Genomic DNA, 18,339 nt, shown 5'->3' with positions numbered 1-18,339 from the left:
GAAGTTTTTCTGAGCCAGAAAAAGTGATGGCCCATTTGGTTTGCATCATTTTTGGTACTTTTGGGATCTGTGCACAAAAACCTGCAATCAAAGCAAATTGTGGCAATCTCACCATATCTCTATGCACTCATATAATCTTTAAAATGCACCATGAGAATGGGGGAATGAATTTGAAATTTTACAAGCAGAATGCATAGTAATAAAAATTTCATGAAGTTGTAAAGAAGTTGAAAACATTAACATCACAAAATGACTGCAGGCTGCCAGAGGTAATAGGCCCAATGGCAAAGTGGTTTATTTTTTTTAAACTAAGCTATAAATTATCTCGTGAAAGGAAGTATTACTTTTTAAAAATAAAGCTGAATTGCATAATTTTTCATGATGCCTTCATGCTTGGGTTATTCAATATAACCCTTTTAATCAGTTTGGAAGTAAATTGTTGAATACAAATTTCAGATTTTTTAATGCAATATTGTAAGTGCTATGTTGTTACAACAGATTCTATAATTTGACAAACAGGATGTATTTTTTCCTTAATACTATCTTACATTTTGAGAATGTATCACAGTATGAACAAGGAAACTTCCCTAAATTAGTTTGGCTTTTTTTTAAAATTTAGCTGTGCTTAGTTCCTAATTTAATTCTTAACTAATTTAATGTTTTTTTATACAGTAGTACCTCAGCACTTGTCCAGGATTTGTTCCCGGATGAGTGACAAGTACTAAAAATGAATACTGAGCAAACCATGTGACTTACCACATGACACTTTATTTTGGATGTAAGAAGCAAGTCATGAAGCAGCTAATGCCAGCAAGTTCTACCTTGTGCGTTGAGTATCAGGGGAAAGATGAGTACCGGGACAAACTTTTGCTTCAAAATGCATCGAGTATGGAATTTGACAAATTTTCAAGCAGTTGAATACCAAGGTACCGCTTTATTTATGCTTTTATTGTAAGTTGCCCAGAGTTGCTTTGAATAATGAAATGGGCAGCATATAAATTTAATAATTAAGGAACAAACTATTCCTTATTTCATTCCATAAAATAATTCTATTTATAATCTGAGCAGCTGCAAAATAGAAAGTTAAAGTTAGGTATTCTGGAGGACCCTTTTGAGAGATAGTGTGACACAGTGGTTTGTGTCAAGATCCTCAAGATATAGAAGGTTTCAGTCCATTTGTGTATTAGCTTGCAAATCTTTCCTGCCAGGTTATGAAACCTTGTGACTACATGGTTTTAAGTTTGGTACCTATGGTAATTTGAATGTTTTTTTAATTGAATACCACTTTGGAAACTTGCTGAGAAAATAATTTATGTTCCAGGTGGCACAAATTACAGAACACAGAACACCTAAATTTAAATACCCCCCAAGGATAGTTTTTCTTTTTCTCCTTCCAACACTTTTTATTAAATAGCAACACATCTGGAAATTCACATCTTTGAAAGTCTGACACTATAGAATTCCAAAGTAGGCATATGATTATACCTCACAGATGTTGAGACAAACATGTGACTTATAAGTCAGATGCATTCATAATAGGCTCAACATGTAATTGTCTTCAGAATAAGGAGGGTTTTAGAAGACATGCAAAATCCCGTCCAAGATTACCTGGAATACATACCTATTTCACTAGGAACAAATAAATTCTGGCTAACGGCCACACTTCAGAAAGTGAGGGCAAAACATGTAACATTTGAAATTATATACAAGTAATATTTCTCTGTATATTTACCATTTTCTCCTTATACTCTCTCAACAATTTCAATTTGTTGGCAAATTGTGGACGGACAATAAGAGCACCCCGATTCCAAGAACTTTAAACTTTCTACCCAAGCTTAAGCAAGTCACATAGAAAGGTCCATAATAGCATGCTCCAAAATACATTATATTAATTCTAAAGCTTCTCAGAGATGCCATGTACCTTCCTCCAAATGTAGGAACAATTTCTTTATGTTAAGTGTACAAAATTCGATGTGGTAATTAAGAGACATAATTCATGAAATAATATTCATTAATCAGAGACCTCCTTGAAGCAGAGGTACAGGGTACTCCCCCCTTCCTCAAATACATAGTGAATAAACATAGGTTGATGCAAAAGCTCAGGCAAAAATTAAAAATAGAAGTTTGCTTCAGCATAGATCTTCACCATTTTCAGAAGTACTAAATGCCGAGGGGAAAAAAAAGTAAGACACACATTTTTGGTTTCCACTACTAACTCAGTGTACTTTATTTGCCTACAGCCTACAGCTGGATAGCCAACACTGGACAGAGGTCAGTAGCACTGAGGAATGATAAGATCTTCCCTTCACACACCCCTTTCCCCAGTTTAGGAATGGCTTTCGTTTTGGAGCATCTTTCAAAGAAAACTCCATCGCAAAGAAAAAAAGACATTAAGAAAAAGGTTGACCCAGGTTCATAAAAGCCCCTTTCAGACTCATGCTGGAACTTCCTTCTTACCCACCTAGTCCTTATCTTTTGTTTTTGTTTTGTACACTGGTTCAAAAAATTGGCACTTGGGGCTACAATTTTGAACCTGGCACTGAAAGGCACACATCAGATACCCTGTATAAGAAACTGGCTTGTTTACTTTCCATTGAGGATGGGCAACCAAAGAGAATCCCAAGATGAGCCTGAGAAATACAGAGACAGAAAAGGGAAGTGAGGGTTTTTTTTTTTTTTTTAAGTTTAATGCTTCTTGAAAGGATTAGATTCCCTATTTTAAAGGCAAACATGAAAAGCACCCATCTTTTAAAAGCCCCTAAGCATCAATAGCTGCATAGTTAGAACCTGGTGTGTCTCATTTCCTCTGCTTTTAGGAATCCTTAATATCTAGAACATTTGTCTCTGCTCATTTGTTATAAGCAACAGAATTTTTTTAAATATATGAAACTATAAGTTTTTAACAGATATAGTATAGATAATAACATACAGTTGCCCAACTGCTTTTTTGGGGGGGAGAGGGGGGAAAGAGGATTTCCTGCTACTGGAAAGAGTAATAGAAAAAATAGTACTGGGGGAATGTTTGACACCATTTTATTAATCTTCAACTGCAATGGAAAAATATAACCTTTTACAAGTGCCATCCTGTGTAAGCTCAAGTCAGTATATATATATGTATATATATATATATATAGTTATATAATTTTTCTTTTTTGAAGTGCAGCAAGACTAACCCCATATCAGAACCAAATAAAGAGAACAAATAGGCCAAGCAGTTTCCAAATTGTACTTTTATCTTTTTTTTTTGCTTTGTTTGAACATTGAATGTCAATCTCATTTTTGCAATCCAAAATATTTTCTGAAAGGTTTCTTGTTTGTTTAGACTTTTTAAAAATTCTTTGGCACAATTACGTGTGGTTTGGGCTTTTTTGCTCACACCGAAAGGGTTTTTTGTCCCTTTTGGTGTTTTTATTATTATCAATTTAAGCAAAGTTATGTTTTATTTCAAAGCTTCACATCCCATTTGGAAAAACTGGATCCTAATCTCTCCACTAACATGTGAGAGTCTTCCGGACACTCTACCCGCCTCCCACCCCACCCAACCCTGGGTTTCTACATTCACAGTTGAACAAAATTCAGGAAGGAAAGGCGCTTTTTAATGAAACAAGATTGTGAAAAAAGTGTCACGACGGGAGCTTTGAACATCCCAGCTAAAATTCCCTGAAGAAGCCCTACACGGGACAACTTCTCTTCCCCCCTCCCCCCTCCAAATCTCTTACTTTTCTGCCACTTCAAGTTGACTGAACTTGTTAGTTTATGAAATGCAACTGCTAATCTCTTCAGTGTTTCTTTTGGGAAAGATTAACTGCAATTGAGAATGTAGATACTGCCTCATTCACACACACTCACTCTTGAAATAAAATCCTTCACCCTTCCTATTTTTCTCGTGCACTGACAGCGTTGTGTGGCAAAAACTCTCCTCCATCCCAAAAAAGGTTAAAAGGTCATGGGCTGGGGACCCCACCTTCTCCTCTCTAGCAACGAAAGCCAGACCTTATTATGAGTACTCAAATTGAACCTGAAGCTAGCTTTTCTCTCTCTCAGACTAAGTAATCTTCCTCTTCACTGGCCAAAAGACACAGAATTAGTCCTTGTCTCTTGTCAGAAGAGACTGCACTGAAATATTGAACTCAATCATTTTCTACTTCCTGGAGGCAAGCGATGACAAGGTTTTGCTGCTACGCAAGTCAGTGATTAGCTCCATTAACAGCGGTTCTGCCATTGCCGTGGCTGGATTTTCACCGTGGTGTGTTTAAGCCTCTCACTCACTCATCCTCTCATTCCCAAACACTCAGCATCCGTGCACACTCCTCACTTCGGGTTGGGTTTTTTCCTCAATAGATTGGAGAATTCCAGTGGGGGTCTCAGGTGTCATCCCAATGGTAACAGATCTGTAAGTGAAGAAAAATAAGGAGACAATGTAGTGTAATATAAAAAGAGTCACTTGCATTTTCTTCAGTAGTGTAAGATTGCTTTATCACTACAGTTTTCTGTCCCCATTAGAAAACTTTTCCACTTTGTCATTTTACACTGCATAATATTTCTTGCAATTTTTAAAGGTCTTCAAAAAATAAGAATTTTTAACAGGAGCACATTGAAGACAAATGCTACTTTCTGCACCATTTGGAAGCTTCTTCAGTGGAAATTGGAAAAATATCTGTGCTTTACATTAGTTCTCTGAACTTCTAAAGCAAGCTTATCAGAACAGCTCAGCTTGTTTTAAAAAACAAGAAAGTTGGAGCCTTCTCACCAAGCTTGATTCTTCAGTTTTCTCAACTCTTTAGTGGCCCAGGTAGAAAGAGTTTTTGTTTTGTTCGTCTTTGATCTCCTTCCTTCAGTTAGTAGTTCGTGTATCAGGGGCCTAGCTTCTACCATCTTGAGGACATCTTTCCCAAATGCTGTGCACAAATCCCTGTGAAAAGCAAATAAGAGAAATCTCCCAGTATGTGCTGTGGGTAGTTCATCAATTTCTTAACTCTTTCAAATACAAATGCCGCATATCCCCCCCCCCCAACCGGGAGGCTGCATGATCACATTTCAGATATTTGGCAACCAGCTCACATTTACAAGTAGTTGCTGCAACCTGCAGATCACAATTTGCTAGTTTTTTGCCATTTTCTAGTAGAAAATGCCTATTGGGTATGTTGGATTTGCTTAATGACCATGCAGGTTGTTTAACAACTGCAGAGACTTGCTTTATGACCATGTAAAAACAATAGCAAAACAGTATCTGGTTAATGGTGCCTCAATCTATGACCAAAGTTCTGGGTTCAATGTGATCATAAATCAAAAATTATTTCCATCCAGTACATTACTGCAATGTACTTTATTTGGGACTGCCCTTGAAGACTCTCTGGAAGTTGCAATTGATCCAGAATGCTGCAGTGTGTGTCCAGTTTCCTCCTGTGCTACCAGTGTAATGGTATGTGGGAATGACCTTGGAAGAATGGGCAGAGAGACCCAGGTAAGGGAATGATCAGAAAGAAAGGTATAGCCTGCAGCTGAATAGTATGCAGGGCAAGAGGTCCAGAAGTAGGGCTCCTCTCTAGTTTCTTGGGTTATAAAGGGTTTTGGAGTGGTTGTAGGGAATGTACTTTCAGATTCTGTCAATGTAGTTTTACAATGATGTAGCTCATCTGCTTTTTCCCCTACTGGTTTGTCCTGCAAGGCCAATAGACAGCTATATTGGCTTCTGGGTGGAATTCAAGGTGCTGATTATCACCTCCTGGCATAGGGCTGGGTTATTTGAGGAACTGCTCATCCCAGTGGGCTTGATAGGAAGAACATACTCTGGCTCCCCTCAATTAAATAATGCAATCTAATGGACCTAGGATACAGGCCTTTCCTGTTGTAGCACATGAACTCTAAATAACCCTGCTTCCCCAAAATTAGATCCGGTGTAACCTTGCCAGCCTTTTGCAAAGCACTGAAAAGCTGGATGTTTTCCTAAGCATGAGGGTGGGAAGCTAGGTAACTGAGGCACTGCCATTGTAGATTCTATATTTCCGCGATATTGTTTTTATTGGTTTCATATGTTGTGAGCCATCAGAGTTGCATCTGTGATATGTGCAGCCATATAAATTAATTAATTAAATAAGTACAGGTTCGACTGTTGGCTTCCCAGAAGCAAAGTCAATAGGGAAGCTGGCAGGAAGTTGGAAGTCATGGTCACATTAAGTCCTTACTTAATAACTAAATGACTAGTGATTTGTTTAACAAGGGACTGCCAGAACTACTGTTGCTAAGCTGCAGTCACATGCCTCACTTTACAACTGGATCAGTCACAAATTCCAGTCCAATTTATTATTAAGCAATGAAAATAAGAATTTAAAAGTAGTGTGGTGGCTATTTAATAGGTTTAAATATTTAATAATGAGCCAAGATGAAACAATTTTAGAAGTTTTATAAGGTAAAAAAAACCTGTGGTAAAGTATATCATCTTGTCTTCATTGTAAGACAGTACATAGTAAATCTTCAGCATTTACCCTATCAGTCCTGCTGCACAGGCTACAACTCCATCACTATGATCTTCATCTGCAGCAATATGGTCAATGAAAGACAAGATGAATTCTACTCTAGGCTGCACCAGCATCACATCCGCTGAAAAGGAAGCATAATTTAGTTTCATAGGCTTACATTATGGGTTTATGTCTTCATTTCTTCCTATTAGTAACAACAATTCTGGAAGATTTACCTTAAAACTGTGTTCAATCATAGACCTCATTTGTATTAGATGCATCCTACAAAGATTATATTTTTTTCTGACATTGCTTTTATACCTTCCTTCTACCTATCTTAAAATTGTTTTAGTGCTCATATAAAAATTGATACATGTCTTACACAAGAAATAGTTGAGAGAAGGGAGATACAGCTTTGTGACTGAAAACTCAAGCTTCTAATCACATTGAATGGTTTCACTAACACTTATTGGTTAGAACAGATGAGAATCACACATTTGTGAGAGTACAAGAATAAAGCACTGGAGTTTGCTTAGAAAACATGGTCCCTTTGCCTCTAACATTTATCTATTTCACATTCACCACTCCTTATTCTATGGCAATTCAGTTGAGTTTAATGCAAGTTAATAGTTGAAGAACCCTTTAAAATTTTAAAACCTGATATATACCCTAATCTTCTAAAACTAACCTCCTAAAATTGTATACTATATGTCATTTTAAAGTAAATTGAAGGGAAAGGGAAAAAAACTCAAAGACGTTAACCTCTCCAAATCTGGAAACTCTTGTTCACCCCCATACCATCTCATTTATTATCCTGAAAACCTGATGATTTCTTAGAATGGGCTGGGTACACATCAAACTATTTCTAAAATGTATTCTTAAATAGAAAACATTACATGATGAACTTACGCAAAGGTTCTAAATGAAACCTAAACCGAAAGCAACGTCTGTTATGTATCTGTTTCATTTTGTTGTTGTTGATTTTTAAAAAAATATAGCTGCAAAGAAAGGCCATCTGGTAACTTGGGCAGGGCTGTAAAAATATGCCATTTAAATTAAACTCCACCAAAATACACTGAAACCTCATACAAGAAGCAATAAACAATACAACCTTGTTTTCTAAGGCAATAGCCCCAATCTTAAAACAAGGCAAATTAGAAGGCTTGCACTGACAATTTCCCATTATTACTAAGAGAAGTAAACACTGGCAGAAATTGAACCTCATGCACAGAGGTTCATATTTGTGGTACTCAATGAAATTAAAAAGAAAAGGACTTACGATGTACATTCTCTTGATCTCCTTTCAGACCTTGAACGATGCCTGTATATGCTTCCAGACAGGTCTCTCGCAATTCATTCAGGTAGTCTACCATGTCATAATCCGACTAAGAACAAAGATAAAATGGAGTTATCTTGGGATTACTGTCCTACCATTGCTTGTCCATCCATCTATCTCACAACATATAGGGCGCAAAGATTTCCCAAAAGGCACTTTTCCCCCTTCCCTGAAAAGAGGGAGAGGGATAACTATCTTCAGCTTATAACACAGTACTTTCAGTAATCCTAAGAAAGTTCCATACCCATTTATATTCTGATTCAAATGACTCTGTGGATACAGATAAACCCCCAAGTGGCCTCAATAACTCTTTGGGTATAAGACCGGATGACTGCAAAGAATATAAATCCTTCCATTCCCCATTCAGTTAGGTAGAACTGAGTAAGTTTCTTGGATGAGAAGTGAAACATTTTCAAAGAAAAAAAGCCCAAGAAAGTCCAATTGCCTTTTGAATAAAAAGAGGGGAAAAAGCACTTTGGGACAACCATGACTTAGATGATTGAAAATTTCCATAGACATTTGATCCAAAAGATTGTTTACCTTATCAACATGGGCTTGAGAAGCTTGCTGTAGAGTATTCAATACAACTTCTAAGTACTTTTTAAATTCTCCTCCAATTGCAAGAGCAATGTCTCCAAATACTGACAGAATTTGTGGCTTAACAGACCGATGTACATTTTCATTCTGTAAAGACAAACTGTAATTTTATTCACAGCCATAGCCAACAGTTTAGCTTTTAGAAATTACATTGTTAAGTTGGATACTTATATTCTATCAGGTATTGCCCCCAAGGTGCTGAGGGCTTTTCCCATTTTGTATTAACATATTTCTTATTAATTCAATGGGCTTCAATCATCCTATATAGATTGGAGTGCATCCCCAAGTCTCAGCAACCCAGTATTAATCCATCACAAGATTTGCTGCTCATTAAAAATTAGCCAATTTAATCAATTTGGTGAGCCAGAGATGAAAATACATTTTAAAACAAGTAGGTGTCGCATAAATATATGCGACACCTACTTGTTTTAAAATGTATTTTCATCTCTGGCTCACCAAATTGATTAAATGGCATTGCAGACTTTGATATTTATAATTTAAGTGAGAAAATAAGACTCATTGGAAGATTATAATAGAAATTATAACATTTTAATAATTTTCATAATCTTCTATTTATATTGCTTGTTTTCTTCTTCCTTTGTCAGAAACAAGCCAAAAGATCAAATCAATGTTTATACTGTTAGGATTTTTTTTTACATCTTTCAATAATAATTTATATTTTTTTTGTTTTTAGAACATCAATTTACTCACCCCCAAGTTTTCTAAAAGAAGTTGCATAACCTCATCACAAAAGGGCAGAATATTGGATTGCAAAGCCCGGCAAAGGTCACCCACTAGGCCTACTGCAGCTAAACAGACCTGCAAAAAAAATATGCCCGCCACTTTCATAAATCACTTTTCACCTCACCTCAGGCACCAATCATTTCCTCGCACTATTACGATACTAAATAAAGCCGCAAGACAATTCCTCAATTATGGCAGCATGTTTCAAAAATGCTTCAATATATATATTACACATATATAGTCAGCTTGCCATTGCTAACTCTATTTTTCAATTTTGGTTTTCCAATTTTGTATGATTGGCAAAGTTTTTCTTTTCCAACTTGGTGGGCAAATTTTATATTAATTTCCCCTAAAATTGTAGTAAATTTTATTGATTTTTCCTGCATCTTTTCCCTCTTTTGTACTATAATTCTATCTTGAAAAACAACTTGCTGTGGTTGTCCTTGAAATAAAAGGAGTTTGACCAAGGTGAGTAGTAAAGTTATAGTCTTTCTTTTAGAAGATTCCATATTTTTAACTAATGTCATTTCAATTTTTCTTCTTTTATTTCTTTATACCATAATCCATTTGCTAATTTGTTTGGTTCTATGCTTAATATTTCTCCTATTCAGAGATTTTACACATTTTGTTACTTATGAGACAGCTTCCAAATAATGTAATTTAAAATAATAAAATGCAAGCCTGCTTCTTTCTTTTGAATCTTGCAAAAGTTTGAATATTTTGGTTTTCTTCCATTCCATGTGAATCTTTTAAATTATTATTTGCCAACTCTGAAAGCTTTTGTCTTAAGCGTACAATTAACAGTATCTGGAATAAGTTCATCTTGATTATATATTCATTTTTACAGTCCTGATAAGCCTTAGCCAAGAAAGTTTTAGATTTCCCCACCTATCAAGCTATTATTTTATTTATTCCCATGATTTATTATAGTTGTTCTGAAATATTGCACTAGATAGAATCCCAAATATTTCACTAGGTTTTTTTTTTGTTATTTCATAGCCAGACATAATATCACATGGTCATCATCCCTCTTGGGTTAAACATATTATCATCTTTCTTTCTTATTTCCTATTCAGAGAATTATCTGAAGTTTTTAGATCTCTTTGGACCTCCCATGCTTGAATACTTAATACTACATTGTCTGCATGACACTTCAATGTATTCCTCTCCCTGAATTTTGATCCCAAATATTTATCTTTCCAAATCGTATCTGCAAAAACTTCTAAAACAAATAATAACGGAGAAAGTATGCATTTTTGTCTTGTACCTTTATTTATTGGAAAACTTGTGGAGTGTTCCATTTGCTATGTCATCAATACTCTCCACCCAAATTTTAAATTCTAGTGCAGGGCTTTTCAACCAGTGGTACGGGTACCACCTGTGGTACATTGGCACCTGGCAGATGGTACGCGACCATCCTAGAAAAGTGGTAGTGGGGGAAGGGAATGAGCTGAACCATTGGCCGCAACGTACAAGCCTGAGCGAGAGACGGCTGGAGCTGCAGGGCTGCCAGGGCTCAGCAGAAGCACCAGGATCAGTGCCACTTTCCAGCTGATCGGCGCTTCTTCGGGGCTGTCAGGGTTCAGTAGAAGTGCCAGGATCAATGCCAGGCTCCAGCTGGAGCTCGGCGCTGATCCTGGTGCTTCTGCTGAGCTCTGAAGAAGCACCAATCAGCTGGAATGTTGCAACATCTCCAGGGTCTTGTGATTTACATTCAGATGCTTAGCAACCAATTAATATTTATGATGGTCACAGTGTCGCGGGATCATGTGAAGTGACAAAAACCTGCTGCAACCACCCAGCAGACGGGGGGGGGGGAATAAAAACAAAACACCCTCCACCCCACCCCCGCTGCCAATCCTCAACAAAAATGCTCACAACAATGAAAACCTCGGACAGGAGGAAGAGTGCTGCTGGGTGGGCAGGCAGGTGTCTTGCTTGGCCGTGGCTTGGGGGGCACTTTTTCAGTGCCATTGTAACTTCGAACAGTCACTAAGCGAACTGTTGTAAGTTGAGGACTACCTGTACTTTATCACTTTTTTCCCTTTTTTTGTCATCAAGTTTTTGACATCTTGCTAGGCGACTGGTAGTACTCGGATATTGCCATATCCTAAAAGTGGTACAATGGGTGAAAAGGTTGAAATACACTGTTCTAGTGTATTTGTTATATTTAAAAATGGTTGTAAGGACACTCCAAATTTATCAAAACCTTCTTCAGTATCTAGGAATATTACTGCTGCCTTCCTATTTTTAGTTGTTGAAATTGATTCTTTGAACTCTTAAACTGTTATTGATTTCCTTAATATCAATCCATGTTATTCAGTTATTTCTTAAAATTTGGGTCTCCAATATATGTTCAAGCCTTCTTTGTCAATACTATATTTAGAATATAATTTCTTATAAGAATTGTGCAAGTTTTGTCATTTCTGATCTCTTGTATAACAAGTAATTCCCTTATTTTCTGATTTGTTACAAACCTTGTAAAAAGCTCCTTCATATAAGCTTCTTTGGCTCTCATACGGTTATCTCTGATAGCCACAGAATCATATTTATTTTTCAAAAATAATACTTTTTTGCATTTTAGTAATATATTTCTAACCGTAACAGCTTGTCATTTATCCTCTATTTAAAAGGATCATGGTCCATCTATCATCTATGAGAATTTCTATTTCCTTGAGAGATGGTTTAAAATATTTAGAGATCCAATAGTCAATTCTTGAAAATGTTTGATGATTTGCTGAAAATAACAAAGTCTCTTGCTTTTGGATTTTGTAGTTGATCTGCTTTGTAGCTAATCTGTTTTTAACTTTGATATATATTTGTATTGGCTTGCACTGTTTGCCATATTCATAATTGTATTTTTTTAATTTCAGTTTTTTACTACAATTTATACTTCATTTTATTTAGTGTTTTCTCTTTTGATAGTTGGAAATTTTTATTTAACATTTTCATTTGTGATGCAAATTTCTTCAACATTTGGTTAAGGATGTCTATCTCCTGATTTTATTTCCTCCTCTCCTCTCCCCTCTTCTTTTTCTCTCTTGACATCAAGGTTTTCCCACTTTTTAAATATAAGTTATGAAAATCTTTTCCAACACAATTTCCTATTATTGTTTTGCTGTAATCAAACAATTTATTGTATTCAATTTATTCTAAATAATAGGTAATCAATAGGATGATTATTGTTTCTAACAAATTATCCCACATCAACATTTTTTCATTTGCTTAATCCCATTAAGTTCTCTTTTCTTTAGCTGCTTTAAAATCTACAAAGAAACCATTCAGGATGTTTCCTCTGTCCCCTTCAGCCACCCCTCAGATTTTATAAAATTATATAAACTGACTCCATGGCTAAATTACATCCTTTAGTACCATTTAACAGGCTGTATGGTGTTTTGACTCATAGCTTGTTAACTATTAAAATGCAGAGCAATTAGTAGTGTGTGTGTGTGTGTGTGTGTGTTTGTGTGTGTGTAGGATACTCACAAAGAAACATTACTTTTTTATGCCTTCGAATCAATGCTGACTCCTGGCAACTGCCTAGACAAGTATTTACAATTTTCTTGACAAAATTTCAGAAGTGGTTTGCCATTGACTCCTTCTGGGGGCTGAGAAAGAATGATTGGCTCCAAGTCAATCAATTGGCTTTGTGCTTAAAGTTGGACTAGAAGTCACTACAGTAAACTGGTTTTCTTATTCTTTGATTTGTTCTCCAATGAAATAAAACTCCATGGCTAATGTAAAAGTACTGATCTTAACTGGGATCATGAAGCCTCAGAATAAAAGCCCTTTAATTGGAGATCCCTATCTAAAATTCTTTTTTTTTTAAGTTGGATGAACAAGTACATATGCATTTTTCCATAGAAAAAATATATTAAAATTGGGAGGTTCAGGTGACAATTTTTAATGGAATAAAATTTGCCTGCACTTCACTGCTTATTTTTCAAATGAATCCCCTTCCTTTTAAAAGCTCAGCCTCAGATTCATCCGCAATCCTAAGATTTGATATTTTCATCTCCATATCCATTCAATTATTTCTGGAAAGGCCCTGCCACCTTCCACGCAAAACAATGCATTTTAATTCAATTTTTATCACTGCTGCAAAGCTTTTGTCATCCAGGTCTAGATATTACCTTCCTAAAAGTAGGGGAAGGAATGGTAAAACCTAGGGTTGGAGGTAAAACAGCGATCGGGTCTAGAATCTATGTGGAGCCACAAGTTAATTACTATAAATCCAATCCCTCCTGCATTCCCTTGACCCTTATTGAATTCAGAGCAGACGCTAACCATTAGCCGAGAATATTCCTGGGCACAGGCATTAGATCTTCAGAATGTGGACCTGATCTTTCATGACTGATACTCTACAACGACCAAGAACACTGATCTTTCAAACCAGGTTTATTATTTTTTAAAAAGTGATATACTAATGAATTCTGTTATCATAATATAAGCCTCCAGAATGATGCCAAACAGCATATCATGGACAGGATAATTCTAAAGCAATTACAATAAAAAGAAAGAAAGAAAGAAAGAAAGAAAGAAAGAAAGAAAGAAAGAAAGAAAGAAAGAAAGAAAGAGAGAGAGAGAGAGAGAGAGAGAGGGAGAGAGAGAGGGAGGGAGGGAGGGAGGGAGGGAGGGAGGAAGGAAGGAAGGAAGGAAGGAAGGAAGGAAGGAAGGAAGAAAGGAAGAAGGAAAGAGGGTGTGTGTGAGAGAAAGGTTTCAGCTGCTTACAGCCTCAAGATTATTGTGAGGTGATAGGTTAAAAGAACTTTGTTTTATGTTTTGAAATAAAATCTTCAGATTTTGAAAGAAAATTACTGCTAAGTATTGAAAACACTACAAGAATAAAAAAGAATGATACCATAATTATCTCCAAATCCAGCAGTATTAGAAAAATATATACCACTTAATCCCAAACAATTATTTTTTAAGACAAGGAAAAGGGCCTTACCTGATATTCAGCATAATTTTTTAAACCAATATTCAGGAAAGGTTTGAAGGCCTCCATGTACTTGAGAAACTCCCCTCCTAACACTGAGCAAAATGAAAGGTTAAAAAAAAATGAGATACTAAAATTAAAAAGTTAATATCCATAGCTCAGATGGATTTGTAACTCTCAAAACTCTAGGGTTGTTAATTCACCCATCCATTTCTCTTTTTAATAAACCTAGGACCACAACTGGTTACACTACAAATATTCAGTAAATAAGGTTAATATAGTTACTCCCATTCCACAACAGGGCAAAAATATGAAAATATAAATTTATTAACATCTCTAATTTTTCCATATCACAACACTAGCAATAATTGCTGCCTCAACCACAAAAAAGTTGAGAATTCCAGGACATATATTTAATAATGAAAAACCAAATACTAGAGTCAAGATTAGAATATGACCTCCCAATGTCCCCCCCCCCAAAATCAATTATACTTTCTTATTCTAAACATTGTAAAGAAATTGTGAGCAGGCTAATATTTCTTCTGTCTACATGTTAACAATTTTTCCTTCCCATATTTGACCAGTCTATTCCCAGTGAATGTGATTTAATCAGATGACAAAATTAAAAGTGTAAGCTTAGATCCAAAATATATTTTCATATCCAGTTTCAGCTCCATCCATTTATGAAAAGTACCACCTTGGAGGAAAATAAATCATAAATAAAGATGGACCTGAATTCTCAATCAGAAATTTTAGTTTATTTTTTTTCTCAGTAAAGTTCTACTTCAAATCTTATCACTTCCTATGTCTCTATTGTGAATTATCCTAAGAAATAAAATTCAGAAATAGAATGTGTCTTCTGTTACTGTACTGTACTATTAGATAATAAAATAAAATTCATAAATCATTTCCTGTTATTTACTTCACATAATAATCTAATCACAGCAAAACAATTGTTTGGTAAAGCCTTCTAATAGCTATTATGCATAAATACTTTATATAACATTATGAACTTTTGTTAAGTATTACTTGTTCATAATCAAAACAAAACTTATTACTGTTCTATAATACCACCTCACTATATTTTTCACTACCTTATAATTTTCTGTCATCATCTGCTCCTTAGCTCACAAATCTCTTCAGCATTTATGTTGTCAGGACTAATATAAAAGCCCTAAATTTATAGAATATCCCAATTGTAGCACAAAAATAGAATGTGGACAACCCAAACACTTATGTATGCCTTCAATGTTTTTTAAAAATCCCTTTTACTAGCAGAGCAAAGCATTTACCTTCTACCAGAGTACTAACAGCCATGAGGGCATCCTCCTGGACGCCTCCTGATCCTGCTGTACTTTGGAACATCCTCAGAAGAGATGCCATCACCACATCTGAAATCTGCAAAGCATCCTGGTGCTGGACTTTACGAAGGACATTCTGTTTGATGAAAGGTGAAAATTTACCTGGAAGTTTTCTTCTATTCCCCCCCTATTTCACTTTTAATTAGATTACATTTTCAACTTATCTTGTAGAATAGGTATGAATTATACAATTGGAAAAATCTGTAAGCAAATATTTAGTAATAACGCAAATATTTAGTAATAACTATCTATCACCTGGATAGATATTCCCATGTAGAAACTAATTTAATCTAGAAGTACTGATTTCTTTAGTATTTAGCAAAATACAATGGAACAATGATAGTTATTTGTTAACTTTAGTTGAGCATCTGGTAGGATAGGCTGAATTTACGTGTGCAACATAAATTTTCATAATTTTCCTTGCTAAAATAGTGAGAAGTTCCACCTCTCTTTCTTTGACATATTAGTTCTGGGACCAGTTGGTGAGAGGTATATATCCAAGGCATTTCTTGTCTTAAACAATGCGCCAACGTATTACTTTATTTTTCTATATACCATTATTTTTCATAAATTGCGAAGAAAAAGTCAAATTTGAACCAAGAGGACATTTGATCTGTAAAAAGTCCAATACAGATTTGTTTCTCCTAAATATTACTGATAGTTCTTATACTGCATGCTTTACAGTATCAGGCTATAAACATCTTTACAATCAAGTAATAAATGTTAATTTTTTACCTGCAATGTAGCACAAAGTAAAGACTGAAGATCATTAAACTGGATTCTGTCACTTGTGCTCTGGATATGAGACTGGAGAGAAAATACTGTTTAGTATTTGAAGTGTTTTTTAAAATTTTTATCTCTATTGAAGAACTGGTATGTATTTAAAATTAAGTTTATGGGGAATAATAAGACCTACAGCCAGAACTAATTATGATCTTAAGTGTGAATTTGAACAAAGATATTCATTGGCTATCTTTCTGACAGACTGAGAGGTTTAAAAACTTGTGCTACATTTAATTAAAATCTAACAGCGATGACCAGACCGTAGGCATGTGCCTGCAATGGAAAACCCCAGTATAGGTAATAGTGTCCTGCAGCAATCAATATTTTAATTTCAATCTTGTCTCAGTCAATCTTTTTACATGAATCATAGAAAGCATGCAAAACACCCATGAAACAAAACATAAAATATACAACTCCCCAAGTTAAGCTTTCCTGTTCTAGAGATCACCCATTTGGAGGGATACTATCATTTTTCAGCCATCCAAGCTAACCTCCATTTGGAGCACTTGTTGCAGCCGTTCCATGATAACTAAAGTTGTCTTCTGAACAGCAGGATAACAGTCTTTGGCGCTATTTTTCACAATTTCCATGAGAGCTTCATATGCAGCACTCCTTAAGTTATTCTGATGTCCATCAGGCCTAAAATAAAATATAAACAGGAGTAGCAAGAGTACATTGGAACACAGACACAATTAAATGCCAATGAACAATCCAGAAGGCTATCCACTGAAGTGGTATATCAATGGAAGGTAGGGTATAATATTCCATTTGGTTTTTGGGGGAGGGATTAAGGCTGGAATGAGATTTTTTTTTAATCTGCCATTAGGAATGAATAAGGGCTAGACCTTTCCATCACTCTCAACTTATAGCAGTGGCCCAACACCAATCCTAGTATCTGCCTGATACTGGGGCACGGTCATTAACTCATTTGCTTTAAATGCTATGTCACATGATAGCACGATATAAATAATTCAAGATGGCCAACCACAAAAAGATAAGTCCTGCATGCTGTGACACACAATGCTACTTATAAATTATTTGGTATGAGAAAATTAATCAATGGATCATAATGCAATATCGTTCCTGAATATTTTTCTTTTTTCTTCAGAAAGAATAACGGATATAAAATGTATACTGGACATGCACATGAATTTTTGCAATTGTTGTATAATATTGTTTTGGATGGCTGTGAAATATACAAAACTCAACATTTTGCTCTTTTGTTAACTCAGGTCTATAATGGCTTGAGCAGGCAGATTATAAAAAAATAATCTTAACTGCTGTTTACTATTTTATTTTTTAATGTTTCAAAAAATACCCACAGGCCAATTTTTCTATAGAGCAAACACAGATAGCATTTGTCATAGATTGCTGCTCCACTAGTTTTGGGATCCCAGGATGAAAACTAGGGATGCTAATTGTTTATTTATTGTTATTATATATAGAAAATAAAATACTTAAAATATTTTGGTTAGGTTCCATTTTAATACAAGTCACACAAAATGTTCTACCTGAATGTACTGAATGGGCTATTTAACTTCAAGCTCATAACAAAATGTATTTTTGTTTGTTGTTTAGTATCACATCTATTCTATTACCATACTATTAGAAAAGTCATCCTTTCGAATCTGGAAGTCTCATTTAAATATTGCACTTACCACAATTCTCTTGGTATTTATTTGGACATTATGGAATAAAATATATTGAAATGATTGTAAATCAGATTGGAGGGAGATGGTGTCGCCATTGAAGAAAACTTTGGAAAAATCCCAAAGTGCTTTTTCAAGAGGCAACTGGACTTTTTTTTTTTTTTTGGGAAGATGTTTCACTTCTCATCCAAGAAGTTTTTTCAGCTCTGACTGGATGGAGAATGTAAGGATTTATATTCCTTATAGACAGCTGGTTATTTGCATTCTTTTAGAGTTGTTGAGCACACTTGAGGGTTTGTCTGTGTCCTCAGGGTTACCTGAGTATTGCAAATAGGTATGGAGCAGCCTTCTTAGAACCGTTAAAAGGACTGTTGTGGAGTTGTGCTTTCTGCCCTGTGTCCCTTCACTGCTGAACACAGGTGCAGGCTGTTGGAGGCGAGTCTGTGTTGTCTGCATCTTACACTGAAATGCA

At 35.4% G+C, this 18,339-nt stretch overlaps 1 protein-coding gene across 1 annotated transcript in view; it reads right to left on the bottom strand.

The window, feature by feature from the left end:
* Positions 1 to 3,574: 3,574 nt before the first annotated feature.
* KPNB1 (karyopherin subunit beta 1) overlaps positions 3,575 to 18,339 on the bottom strand; it is a 45,720-nt gene continuing 30,955 nt past the window's right edge. The window contains exons 13-22 of the mRNA XM_039333310.1: positions 16,710 to 16,857; positions 16,171 to 16,242; positions 15,367 to 15,511; positions 14,087 to 14,169; positions 9,103 to 9,210; positions 8,335 to 8,478; positions 7,738 to 7,843; positions 6,486 to 6,600; positions 4,751 to 4,912; positions 3,575 to 4,391 (exon numbers count right to left, since the gene is read on the bottom strand). Coding sequence (XP_039189244.1) covers position 4,391; positions 4,751 to 4,912; positions 6,486 to 6,600; positions 7,738 to 7,843; positions 8,335 to 8,478; positions 9,103 to 9,210; positions 14,087 to 14,169; positions 15,367 to 15,511; positions 16,171 to 16,242; positions 16,710 to 16,857 — 1,084 coding nt within the window. The 3' untranslated portion in view covers positions 3,575 to 4,390. The remainder of the gene's footprint in view (positions 4,392 to 4,750; positions 4,913 to 6,485; positions 6,601 to 7,737; positions 7,844 to 8,334; positions 8,479 to 9,102; positions 9,211 to 14,086; positions 14,170 to 15,366; positions 15,512 to 16,170; positions 16,243 to 16,709; positions 16,858 to 18,339) is intronic.

This window comes from Crotalus tigris, unplaced genomic scaffold (genome assembly GCF_016545835.1).
Source record: "Crotalus tigris isolate CLP2741 ecotype Arizona unplaced genomic scaffold, ASM1654583v1 scf7180000024472.5447098, whole genome shotgun sequence".
Taxonomy (NCBI): domain Eukaryota; kingdom Metazoa; phylum Chordata; class Lepidosauria; order Squamata; family Viperidae; genus Crotalus; species Crotalus tigris.
The sequence above is the reverse complement of the archived record's forward strand: the minus strand, read 5'-3'. Positions and strand labels throughout refer to the sequence as shown.